The sequence below is a fragment of the Mobula hypostoma genome, chromosome 7 (assembly GCF_963921235.1).
Source record: "Mobula hypostoma chromosome 7, sMobHyp1.1, whole genome shotgun sequence".
Taxonomy (NCBI): Eukaryota; Metazoa; Chordata; class Chondrichthyes; order Myliobatiformes; family Myliobatidae; genus Mobula; species Mobula hypostoma.
In genome coordinates this window covers 35,701,918-35,715,643 of record NC_086103.1, presented here as the reverse complement: position 1 = coordinate 35,715,643, position 13,726 = coordinate 35,701,918, and the positions used below count along the sequence as shown (strand labels likewise).

General features: G+C 39.9%; 1 protein-coding gene across 1 annotated transcript in view; it reads right to left on the bottom strand.

Annotated features, from left to right (window-relative positions):
- The window catches only part of LOC134349892 (uncharacterized), a 45,546-nt gene extending 34,685 nt beyond the window's left edge, over positions 1-10,861 (bottom strand). Inside the window, exons 1-3 of the mRNA XM_063054856.1 lie at positions 10,678-10,861; positions 6,414-6,656; positions 596-700 (exon numbers count right to left, since the gene is read on the bottom strand). Of these exons, the coding sequence (XP_062910926.1) occupies positions 596-700; positions 6,414-6,656; positions 10,678-10,861 (532 nt within the window). The remainder of the gene's footprint in view (positions 1-595; positions 701-6,413; positions 6,657-10,677) is intronic.
- Positions 10,862-13,726: the final 2,865 nt, after the last annotated feature.

The window sequence follows — 13,726 nt, the reverse complement described above, 5'->3', positions numbered from 1 at the left end:
TCTCCATTAATGTTTTATTATGTTGTGTGGTGCCATATTTATTAACAAAGATGGTAAACTGTATAGTGCAAAACAAAAATGAAGTCAAACAGATATTGTATTTGTCTCCAGGTCACCAAATGAATTTAAAGCAATGGCAATGAATAGCCCATTAACTTCTTGTCTTTGGTCATGACATTCAAACATGTTGGTTATGATAAATAAGGCAGACTGGGGAAAGATCTTTAATCCAGATAACTGCAAAGTGAATGCTTTGCTGGATCAATGGCTAAATTATATCATCGAGTATATTTTGTGTGAGTTAACCAATTTATTTTTGAAACAATGGTGGTATGAATGAGATAGTATTACCTCCAAGCTAGTATGCAGTGGAAGAAAAAATGCACTAACTCCCAAATGCTAATTGAAATTGTAAAATGGATAAAATCAATAGGATAAAGTATTACTTCAGCATTTATTGTTGATACTTATTTGAGTGCCCATTAAGCAATACCTTCAGCATCAATACATCACTCAAGAATAAGAGTAAATCACAGATGAATAACTATTAAGATTATCTACAATATTGTAAATAGGTACATATCAGTAACATTACTTCTCTTTCTGCCATCGTGATATGGGGAAAAACACCGGTCTGTCTGTGTATTTGCTTCTATGCCATTCCATTTTGACTTAACTTTAAAATGAGACATTATTGTTCCTGCAGGTGAAGAAATAAAATTAGTCCTCACATATTTCAAAGAAATAATCAAAATATGTATACTATTTATTCTGCAAGGTTGGCAGCTTAAATGCAACTCTTGAGATTTCTGCAGTCCTTCTGTACCTCACCTTATTTTTGAAGTTCTTGAGGGACAACAGATAAAAATCAGAAATAGGAAGCTGTAAAAACTTGCTTGCTCAACCATAATTAATCAATGACCATGAATAAGGATAAATGACAATGATTTTGGACCTTCTACAAGAATGCATCACAGCACCATAAATTGGATGCTGAGTCAAAAATGATATGCGGAAGTAAAGCCAAAAAATAGAGCTCTCCAGAAGAATGACCAAAAGCTTGGTTAAAAATGAGCATTGCAGCAAATACTAAAGCAATGAAACATTTTGCAGAGTAAATTATTCAAACAGGACATCAGTCAATGGAGGGAAAAACCACCATTCACAAGTTCAAAGTAAATTTTATTATCAAAGTACATATATGTTACCATATCCAACCATGAGATTCATTTTCCGGCAGGCATACTCAGCAAATCTATAGAATAGTAACTATAACAGAATCAATGAAAGATCAACAGGAGTGCAGAAGACAACAAACCGTGCAAGTGCAAATATAAATAAATAGCAATAAATAACAAGAACATGAGATACTGAGATGAAGAGACCTTAAAGTGAGATCATTGGTTGTGGGATCATCTCAATGGATGAGCAAGTGAGTGTAGTTATCCCCTTTTAAGAGTTTGATGGTTGAGGGGTAGTAACTGCTCTTGAACCTGGTGGTGCAAGTTCTGAGGCTCTTGTACCTTCTACCTGATGGCAGCAGCAAGAAAGGAATATGGCCTGGGTGGTGGTGATCTCTGATGATGGATGCTGCTTTCCTACGACAGCATTTCATATAGTTGTGCTCAATAGTTGGGAGGGCTTTGCCCATGACGTACTGGGCCAAATCAAGTACCTGTTTGTAGGATTTTATTTTCAAAGTTATTGGTGTTTCCATAGCAGACCGTAATGCAGCCTGTCAATACACTCTCCACTGCACATCTATAGAAGTTTATTAAGGTTTTAGATGTCATGCCAAATATCCACATCTCCTAAGGAAGTAGAGGCGCTGCTGTGCTTTCTTTGCAATTGCACTTATGTTCTGGGTCCGGGACAGATCCTCTGAAGAGTAACACCCAGGAATTTAAAGTTGCTAACCTCTGACCTTCCGATGAAGACTGGCTCATGGACCTCTGGTTTCCCTCTCCTGAAGTATACAACCATTTCCTTGATCTTGCTGACATTGAGGGCAAGGTTGTTGTTATGACACCACTCAGTCAAATTTTCAATCTCCCCACTGTATGCTGATTCATTCCCTCCCTTGATTCGATCCACAACACTGGTGTCATCAGCAAACTTGAATATGGTATTTGAACTGTGCAGAGGGCTAAGCACACAGTCCTGTGGTGCACCTGTGCTAATGGAGATTGTGGAGGAGATGTTTTTGCCAATCTGAACTGACTGGGGTCTTCAAGTAAGGAAATCCAGTATCTAATTGCACAAGGAGGTATTAAGGCCAAAGTCTTGGAACTTACTGGTTAGTTTTGACAATATACTTAGAATGCAAGATTATAATAGCAGAACAGATTAGAAACAAGGTTAAGAACTTTTTATCTGACACACTGCAGAATAAGGCAATACAAGGTGCCATAGAGGAGAAAGATGGACAAATTAGACCTCCCACGATTGGATACAAACAGCAGAGTTTATGAAAGGATGTAGGAAAGGACGTAATTAAGCCAGCAACAGAATATCCAAGTGAGTACATATTCAAAGCTTGAAGGAGTTTCTTAGAGTTGGTGGGTTGGGGGTCATGTTGGGATATATGCAGATCAAATGATACAGCGAAGATGACAGCAGGTATTCCTTACAATAGGATCAGAACTAACTTCAGGATTAAAGAGACATTGGTCAAGACAATTCTGGTTAATTCTAAGGCTGAGGAAAAAATATGAGGCCAGTTGTTGAGCGTATGGAATTTGTACAATATAGCTTTTCCTTCATAAACTCATGGAACATTTTCATTCATGATTTCCTAGGTTGGATAGTTATTGCAAAAACTATACCAAAAAGGTAACAATGCCACATGCAAAAGCTAATAAATTGGCATTACTATTGGTTCAGAACTAAGATCATTTTGTGCTTATTCCAAACCCTGTTCTTATGTTTCTAACTTTTATACTACCAATACCAAACACGATCAGCCTCCCCCCCCACACACACCTTAACCTCATTGTTGCCTATGTTTCCTTATTTATCTTAGCTCTCTAAACTGCACCATTTCTCTAAAATTCAATTATTTACCAAACTTTTTACACCCCTTTCAGTATCTTCTTTTATGATACTTCCTATCCCCCCTTGGCATCCATGAACAGAGTTCTGACGTTTGGAAGAACAAATGTTTGTGCTTGATGGAATAGTGAATGGGTGAAGCAAAGCTGAAAGCTCAAGAAATTTCTAAGATGCTGTTGGAGCAGGAAAAAAAAATCCAACGGTTAAGACCTCTTTACTGCAATTGGGCAGATGAAAGTGAACTTAGCAAAGGCAATCATATGGAGCTGAAAACCAGGATGGTGCTAAGAGTTTGAGGAAGCATAAAACGCAGCCTGATCACAGAGAACAGCGCTTGCCTCTTTTCTTAAAGGAAAGGCCTTTCATTTCAGTGCTTTGGGAAGAACAGCAAGCTAAGTTTAAACATGATTGTTGAAAAAAAAAGTGAATTTTGGTGGTGACAACACTTAAAGTGAATAATCAAGCACTGCCAAAGAACTACAGCTTACAACTGTTCAAGGATTTTTTTTTGGAAAAGAAAGTGGGAGCTATTTATTTGGTCAAAAGGGTCAATAAGAATAGGCAATAAACAAAGGATATTTCAGGGATTTAATTTAGGACCCCTGTGTGATGGTATTAGATTTGCTGACCGCGAAGTTATAAATTCAAAGACTTATCCAATATACATAACCGTGAGTACTCTCACTATCTAAAGGGAGATTATACTGTAACTAGCCAATCTTAAAAAGCTACTTTACTTGTGTGTTTATTCCCCATGGCAAGGTTAGTTGCCAATACCCACTATTAGAGCAGTGTACCCACTATTAGAGCAGTGGGTCCTCTCTTCCAGCTAACAAAGTAGTTTAAAACACAGTTCATTTCTTTACAGAGATACACATTTAAATCCGCATGTTCTTAATACACATTTAAAACTCAGGATTTCTATCTTAAACATTTCCAAATCTCAGACAATTTCTCTTATCTTGAATCATTGTATCATTACCTTAAATCTTGAAACAGAAAACATTTCCAAATTATAAACTATTTCTAAAACACAAAGCATTAAGAATTTCTTAAACTCAAAGGATAAACCACTTCTTAAAAGTATTACTTAAGCTCTAAAGCTCAGGTACAACTCTAAAATCTAAAAAGACATACCAACAAGTTGCAGAAAAATTAATTGTCTGTCACAGAAACCAAAGCTGGAGGACTGCTTGATGTTCTTTTCCCATTCCTAATCAGCCTGAACTGCTCTCTGCATTTATGCAGTTTCTCTCCCACTTGTGTGACTTCACAAACATATGATATTTCCTCAGATATCTTAACACAAGCACTCTAAAAACACTTTTGGAGACATAGCCCTTAGCAATAAATTCTGTAAAGCTAACATTCTGAGCACATTAAACCTTTCCAAATATAAATACATCAGTTATTGATACTAAGTAATATTATCCATCGATTCTGCAAGTTTCCTTGAACTAAGCAACTCAAGAATCAGCTTGTCTGTTTGAAACAACCCATTTCTTATACTCTACGCTCAAGTAATAACAAAGCGGTGCAGTGACTAGCCTCTGCCTTCTCACAGAGCTTGTCCACAACACTGTCCCATAGAGTGCTTTTTGTTTACTTTAGCCAATTACTGCTTTTAAGAACCGAAAACATTTTAAGGACTGAAGAGTGACTTCCATTTACGACCAGAGACTAAAACTGTTAGAAGTTTACTTCTATCTGTTTTTAATCTTACAAGTGGCACCTCCTATTAGATAGCAAGCTGAGCAAAAAAACAAGGAGGGAATTTCTGTCACATCTGCATGGTATCCTGCATGTAATTATCCAAGTTTTGTGAAGTCTACTATTGCATTCTTTCATGTTCTGTGACATTCAATTTCCTTGAGCCCAATGGTTTAGTTGCAGAAAGCAATTGTTTATTTCAATGATCATGAGTCAATAACAGATATTGATAGATGTCCGGTTGCCATATAATATTGAGAACACTTATCTCAACTTATCCAAAAATGTCACCTAAATTAGTGGTCAAAATAATAAATGCTGCTTCAAAAACATGAAACTTGAGAATAAATGCTCCTTTTAACACATTTGCACAGGACCAGTGAAATAAAGCACCAACACCATGCACATTCTGAATGATCTACCTAGATGGCACTCAAACAAAAGCTTTTCACTGCATCTTGGAACACTTGGCAATAATAAACCAATACCATTTAACTGGTAACATGCAAGGAAGCACTTCTGAATCATTTGAGGACTATCACAGATTCAAAAACTTCATAAAGCCCACAAGTGCCAACTGAAGAAAAGCAAATAGCGATAAATCAAAATGCACTGACGCGTAACTGAACGGATTTACAAATATCAGCTTGACATGAAATTTCTGAGTGCCCAAAGCACTCAGTGGAAATAGTGCTTATACTTTGAATGTAATGAAAAGCACAAAGATCAGTTCAGAACTCCAACATCAAATTTACAAACATACTGCACTTTGTTTATCTGGGCAAATATAGTATAATAAATTACAGGTGTAAGGCGGCTTTTTTGGCTTGGTTTGCCTGCTGCTTCTGTATCGCTGTATTTCCAAAAGTACATGCACAGTACGTCACCATATACTACTGAAAGATTCTACTCTTCTCAAGATCTCATTTTACCTTTCAATGGTAATTAGTCTTCATAAGAAATTTTCATTCTTGTGTTCTGTTAACTATTGCTTGCCAGTTTTTTGATGTATTTTTTGTTTCTTTGAAAAGACATTTTACAGCATAAAATTCTTAATCTTGCGGTTTTTAAAAATATTCTGATACAAATGGGTAAAGGCGAGTCACATCACACTACAAAATAAGGTATGCGCAGTTATAGCAGGTAAATTCAGTCTTACAACCACAAAAAAACATTTAAATCAATTAATCCTCCTTGTCCTTAGTGCTCCAGATAATCTTACTTCCACATCGCTTCATGTAACCCAATATGAAACGTCAGCTTCCCTTTAAAATCGCCAATGTACATTCTACTCTTTTGGTAGAAGTTTCACCATTTTTCATTCTTTGGCGTTGAAGTTAATGTGATCATTTCAATACTAGTTCTGTCACACCTATAAGCAGCAGATATTCCCCCATCTCAATCCTACGCACGTAAGGTCACTCTTAGATAAACAAAGAGGAACTTTGCAGCCTCTCCTGATCAGACAGTCTGTATCCCTATTTGAGGACTGAAGGGTACAGCTTTGTGACCTGTACAGTGCTATAGGTTTTCTAAAATAAAACCAGGGTAAACTTGGTTCGACACCTGCCTGCATCTTAAGGATAGACGAACCTTGCCCACTTTCAGCTTCTGGCTGACACTACACCGATTCCGCGGACAAACATATTTACCGAATTGAGCACGCTTCCCGAGCCGCCACACCCACGCGGCCGGCTCCGGCTCAACGTCAGCCCGACCGCGCCTCGTGCCCCGCTCTGGTGCGTCATTAACGTACCTGCTCGCGTCGCGTGCTGCAGCACCTGCTCCCGCCGCCCGCGAGCTCGGTGCTGATGCGTCATCGGAAATCGGTGACGCGACAGGACCCGGGGGTGATCTCCGCAGCTGCTTGTGGGAAGCAATGCCCTCGGCTGACACTGAATTAGTTTTGGCTCAAATCTGAAACGATGGCATCAAAAGTAAACCAAAAATTCACAGTGATAATGGATTGAATGCTGTAATAGATGTACTCAGTACCAATCGGGAAATAGATTTCTCTTCTGAGATAATGCTGCACCGATTAATTTACTAGAGTGGGCATTTTTCATACTGAATTAAAGAAGAAATTGAAATGATGAGGCTTTTTTTTGTTTTCACTAAAACATTCGGAATGTCTCTCTCCAACCAGACGGAATCCATTAAATTATGTGGCATGACATCAACACCTTGCTCGAGTTACCAAGTGATGACCATTCAAATGCACTATTAACAAGTGATCAAGAAGAGAAAAGACTTTAATGCTAAGGAAGGGGAATAGTTTTTAAATCTTAAATCCTCTAAATCCACAATGGTGAAAAATATATAGACTCAAACCTATGGAGAATCTGTTAAACTAATCCACAACTGTTTATCATTAGATACTTTGCAAATCAAACAATGGTAGAATTTAAATTAAAAAGAGAGTTGTTCTCCTAACTGGCCATAAGATATAGCACTTATCCAAACTACAGTAGTGAAGCTTCCAAAGTTCAAAGTAAATTTATTATCGATATTGTTAAATGTCACCATATATACTACCTTGAGATTCATTTCTTGCAGACACTTGTAAGAAAATAAAGAAACCAATAGAATTTATGAAAGAAAACTAAACCAACTGTCTGTGCTGAATAGACCATAAGATATAGGAGCAGAAATAGGCCATTTGGCCCATTGAGTCTGCTCTGCCATTTCATTATCGCTAATCCATTGGGACTGAGTCCCTTTCAGCCTCAGTCTCCTGCTTTCTCCCGTACCTCTTCATGCCCTGACTAATCAAAGATCTAACAAACTCTGCCTTAAATATACCCAATGACTTGGTCCCTATAGCCAACTGTGGTAACGAATGTCACAGATCCACTGGCTAAAGAAATGCCTCCTCATCTCCATTCTAAAAGGACGCCGCTCTATTCTGAGGCTGTGTCCTCTGGTCTTAGACTCTCCTACCATAGAAAACATCCTCATCACATTCGCTCTGTGGAGGCCTTTCAACATTTGATATGTTTCAATGAGATCCCATCTCAATCTCCTGAATTCCAGTGAGTACAGGCCCAGAGCCATAAAATGTTCCTCATATGATAAGCCTTTCAATCCTGGAATCATTTTTGTGAACCTCCTTTGTACCCTCTCCAATGTCAGCACATTCTTCCTTAGATAAGGGGCCCAAAGCTGCTCACATACTCCAAATGAGGCCTCACCGGTGCCTTATAAAGCCTCAACATTATGTCCTTGCTTTTATATTCTAGTCCTCTCAAAATGAATGTTAACATTGTGTTTGCCTTCATCACCACCTTTAGGGAATCCTGCACCAGGACTCCCAAGTCCCTTTGCACCTGACGAAGGGTTCCGGCCCGAAACATCGACCGATCTTTTCCACAGATGCTGCCCGACCTGCTGAGTTCCTCCAGCGTGTTGTGAGTGTCCCTTTGCACCTCATTTTCTTTTGTATTTTCTCTCCATTTAGAAAATAGTCAACCCTTTTATTTTTTCTTGCAAAGTGCATAACCATACACTTCCCCAGAGTATTCCATTTGCCACTTCTTTGTTCATTCTCCTAATCTACCTATGTCCTTCTGCATCCTCTCTGCTTCCTCAACACTACTTGCCCCTCCACCTATCCTTGTATCATCCTCAAACATGGCCACAAAGCCATCAATTTCATCATCTAATTAATTGACATATAAGGTGAAAAGATGCAGTCCCAAGACAGACCTCTGTGGAACATTACTAATTACCAGCAGTCAACCAGAAAAGACTCCATTTATTACCACTCTTTTCCTCCTGCCAATCAACCAATGCTCTATCCATGCTAGTATCCTTCCTGTAATACCATTGGCTCTTAACTTGTTAAGCAGCCTCATGTGTGTCACCTTGTCAAAGGGCTTCTGAGAATCCAAGTACACAACATCAGTCGATTCTCCTTTTTCTATCCCGCTTGTTATTTCTTCAAAAATTTCCAACAGATTTGTTAGGTAAGATTTTCCCTTAAGGAAACCATGCTGACTTTGACCTATTTTATCATGTCCATCTGAAACCACATCTTTACAATCAACTTCAACATCTTCCCAACCACTGAGGTCAGACTAACTGGGCTATAATATCCTTTCTTCTACCTCTCTCCCTTGTTGAAAAGTAGAGTGATATTTGCAATTTTCCAGTCCTCCAGATCCATGCCAGAATCCAGTGATCCTTGAAAAGTCATTACTAATGCCTCTACAATCTCTTCAGCCATCACTTACAGAACCCTAGGATGTAGACCATTTGGTGACTTAACTACCTTCAAACCTTTCAGTTTCCTGAGCACCTTCTTCCTAGTAATGGCAACTTCACTCTCTTCTGCCCCCGACACTGTCAAAGTTCTGGCATTCTGCTAGTATCTTCCACAGAGAAGACTGATGTAAAATACTTATTCAGTTCATCCCCCATTTTCTTGTACCCCATTACCACCCCCCAATGTCATTTTCTAGCAATCCAATATCTACCCTCATCTCTCTATTTCACTTTATATATCTGAAGGAACTTCTGGTATCCTTTGTCTTTCATCTTTTCCTTTATGACCTTTTTAGTTGCCTTTTGTTGGTTCTTAAAGGCTTCCCAATCTCTAACTTTCCACTAATATTTGCTCTATTTATTGCCCTCTCTTTGGCTTTTTGTTGGCTTTGTCTTCTTTTGTCATCCTGTCTTTAGAATACTTCTTCTTTGGAATGTACAGTATCATTGCTGTGCCTTCCAAATTGCTCCCAGAAACTCCAGCCACTGCTCATCTGCCTTCATCCCTGCTCGTGTTCCCTTCAGATTAATTTTGGTCAGCTCCTCTCCCATGCCTCTGTAATTCCCTTTACTCCACTGTAACACTGATACATCTGACTTTATTTTCTCCCTCTCAAACTGCAGGGTGAAGTCTATCATATTATGATCACTATCTCTTCAGGGTTCATTACCTTAAGTTCCTTAAGCAAATCAAGCTCATTACACCATATGCAATCCATTCCTTAAGCTGTCTAATCTATTCCGGTTCATTGCACAACCAGAATAGCTGATTCTTCTAGTGGGCTCAACCAGGAGCTGCTCTAAGAAGCCAACTCATACGCATTCTACAAATTCCCCTCTTGGGATCCAGGACCAGCCCAGTTTTACCTGCATATTGAAATCCCCCCATGACTATTGTAACTTTGCCCTTTTGACATGTATTTTCCATGTCCCATCATAATTTGAAGACCACATTTTTGCTTCTGTTTGAAGGGCTGTATATAACTCCGATCAGAGTCTTTTTAACCTTGCAGTTTCTCAACTCTACCCACCACAATTGTACACCTTCCAATCCCATGTCACCTCCTTCTACCAATTTGATTTTATATTTTTACCAACAGAGCCACGCCACCCCCTCAGCCTACCTGACTGTCCTTTTGATACAATGAGTATCCTTGAACATTAAACTCCTAGCTATAATCTTCTTTCAGCTACCATTCAGTAATGCCCACAACATCATACATGCTGATCTGTGACTGCTACAAGTTCATTTACCTTAATCTGTATACTGCATGCATTCAAATAGAACACCTTAGTCCTCTATTCATCACACCTACAATTTTGTCCCCCTGTTACATTGCATCTCTTCCCATCGACTGCAACCTTGCTCTATCATCAGCTTCTCCTTCTAGCAATCTTACTACACACTGCCTCTGTTTATAAAACAACTACCCCATCCTCAGCCCTATCATTTCATTTCCCATTTAAATCCTCTGGAACTGTTCTCACAAACCTGCCCACAAGGCTATTGACCCCCCCTTGAAGTTCAGGTGTACCCCATCCCTTCTGTCCAGGTTGTCCCTCCCCCAGAAGAGACTCCAACGATTCAGACATCAGAACCCCTGCACAAGTTCCTCAGCCATGCATTCATCTGCCAAATCACCATATTCTTACACTCACTGGCACATGACACAGGCAGCAATCCAGAAATTACCACCTCGGAGTTCCTGCTTTTCAGCTTCCTATGCTCCTTAAAATCTCTCTTCCGTACCTCCTCACGTTTCCTACTTATGTCATTGGTGCCAATGTGTATCAAGACTTCAGGCTGCTCACCGTCCCTTGGACGTCTCCAAGACATCCATGATCCTGGCACCTGGGAGGCAACATCTGGGCCTCTGTATTGCATCCGCAGAATCTCGTCTCTATTCTTCTAACTATGGAAACTCATATCACTACTGCAGTCCTCTTCACTGCTCTTCTCTTCTGATCCATAGCTGGAATGTCTCCCTGAAAGTGCCCCTACTGTGTGAATACAGAATCCTCAACTTACTGGCCACACAGTGCTAGTGTTCTTCTGATAATGCACCTGATGGAATCCAACAGTGGAATGGAAATTTGCTGTAAAAGCCTAGGAGCAATGCGGAATTAAATTAATTTTCTTTATGGTTTTAAGCGTTTTAAGTGTTTCAATTTTTGAAATAAATACTTTAAAACATTTTCAATCACTTTACTATTAATTTTTAATACTTTTTGAATGTATTTGAACTTTCACGGTACGTGATAGTTTTGAGTCAACTATTGAATTCTGGGGCATGGTTGTCGACGTTATTCCACGGTTTTGAGGGAAGGGCTACTGAAAGCCCACTCATGGGACAGAGTTATTTTGATCAAGGCTCTGATTGGCTGACCACTGGCAAGAACTATTGCAATTCTTTCTTAGTCTCACTACCTGTACTTACATCATATTAAAAAAATTCATATACCTTCGGTACTTCTCACATCTTTCCAGAGGCACACGGTAACTTCCTTACCAATGTTGCATCTATTCCTTCCTCCTTCAGAGTCCGCGCTTTAGTCAACCCCATCATGGGCACTAGTTTCTGTAGTATCCAGGATATCTTCAAGGAGTGGTGCCTCAAAAAATGCGGAGCCATCATTAAGGACCCACATCGTCCAGGATATGCAAGTTTCTCATTGCTGCCATCAGGAAGGAGGTACAGTAGCCTGAGCATTTCCTGAAATGTCTGTTCTAAACTTGTTACCATCTACCTCTGAAATTGGTTTCTTCAGTTGATCCACAATTTGTTAAATTCTTCATTTTGTTTATTCTGTTATTCCTTTAATCACAAATCATACCCATATCTGCACCCTACCTAGTAAACTATCAAGTTTTCTAAACAATTCACCTCTTTTCAGTTCCTTTAAGGTATTCATTTAAACATGTCCTTAATGAATGTTCATGCCTATTGTCTTCAATGTGGCTTTGTGACAAACATTGACAACTCTCCTGTGAACTTCTTTGAGACACCTTAATATATAAGCAAACCCTATCAGTTCTTATGAAGGGTCTTTGAATCAAAAAATTAACTGTTTTGTTTCCAAAACTGCTGTTTGTCTTGCAAAGTGCTTTTAGTTTTTCTGTTTGAGTATTAAACGCTGGTGTTCAGTCAGATCTGAGTGCCTTCAATAAAGGAACAGAAACTTCAAGTGAAAGTGCAGCAAGTAAATAGGAAGGAACTGAAATACTTGTCTTTCCTACAAGGGCGATAGAGTGCCAGTGCCATACATATTACCGCCTGACCCTATTGCACAGAACCTTCCGAAAGCTGAGTCTGGCAGAAGAAAAGTGGAAAAGTGTTACACTCAATCCAAACTGATGAAAGTTCACCCAACTATGGTATTGTCCTCACCAGTAGTGAGGACCAAAAATGTATGGACAAGGGAAGCACAGGAGCGTGTACAGGACTATTTTGAATTGGTGGTCTGGACCGTATTCAGGGATTCATCCATGAACCTGGATGAGTATGCTGCAGTAGTTACTGGCTTCATTAAAACCTGTGTGGATGAGTGTGTGCCTACAAAGACTAACTGTACATTCCCAAACCAAAAGCAGTGGAGAACCAGGAGGTACGTCGTTTGTTGAAGGCTAGAGTTGTGGCATTCAAGGCTAGTGACCCAGGCCTGTACCAGAAAACTAGGTATGATTTGTGGAAGGTCAAGAGAGAATTTCGAATGAGGTCGGATGTACAACTCTGGCAGGGTTTGCAACCTATAAAGCAAAACTCAATAGCATGAATGGCAGCGATGCTTCACTACCAGATGAACTCAACACCTTCTACGCCTCCTTTGAAAGGGGGAACACAACTACAGCTGTGAAAATCCCTGCTGCACCTGATGACCCCTGTGATCTCTGTCTCAGAGGCTGATGTTAGGCTGTCTCTAAAGAGTGTGAACGCTCACAAGGCAGAAGATCCCGATGGAGTACCTGGTAAGGCTCTGAAAACCTGTGCCAACCAACCAGCGGGAGTGTTCAAGGACATTTTCAACCTCTCACTGCTACGGGTGGAAGTTCCCACTTGCTTCAAAAAAGCAACAATTATACCAGTGTCTAAGAAGAATAATGTGGACTGCCTTAATGACTATCACCCGGTAGCACTCACTTCAACAGTGATGAAATACTTTGAGAGGTTGGTCATGACCAGACTGAACTCCTGCCTCAGCAAGGACCTGGACCCATTTCAATTTGCCTATTGCCACAATAGGTCAACGGCAGATGCAATCTCAATGGCTCTCCACACAGCTTTAGACCACCTGGACAACACAAACACCTATGTCAGGATGCTGTTCATCGACTATAGCTCAGCATTTAATACCATCATTCCCACAATCCTGATTGAGAAGTTGCAGAACCTGGGCCTCTGTACCTCCCTCTGCAATTGGATCCTCGACATCCTAAATGGAAGACCACAATCTGTGCAGATTGGTGATAACATTTCCTCCTTGATCAACACTGGTGCAGCTCAGGGGTGTGTGCCTAGCCCACTGCTCTGCTCTCTATATACCCATGACTGTGTGGCTAGGCATAGCTCAAATACCATCTATAAATTTGCTGATGATACAACCATTGTTGGTAGAATCTCAGATGGTGACAAGAGGGAGTACAGGAGAAGATGTGCCAACTAGTGGAGTGATGTTGCAGCAGCAACCTGGCACTCAACGTCAG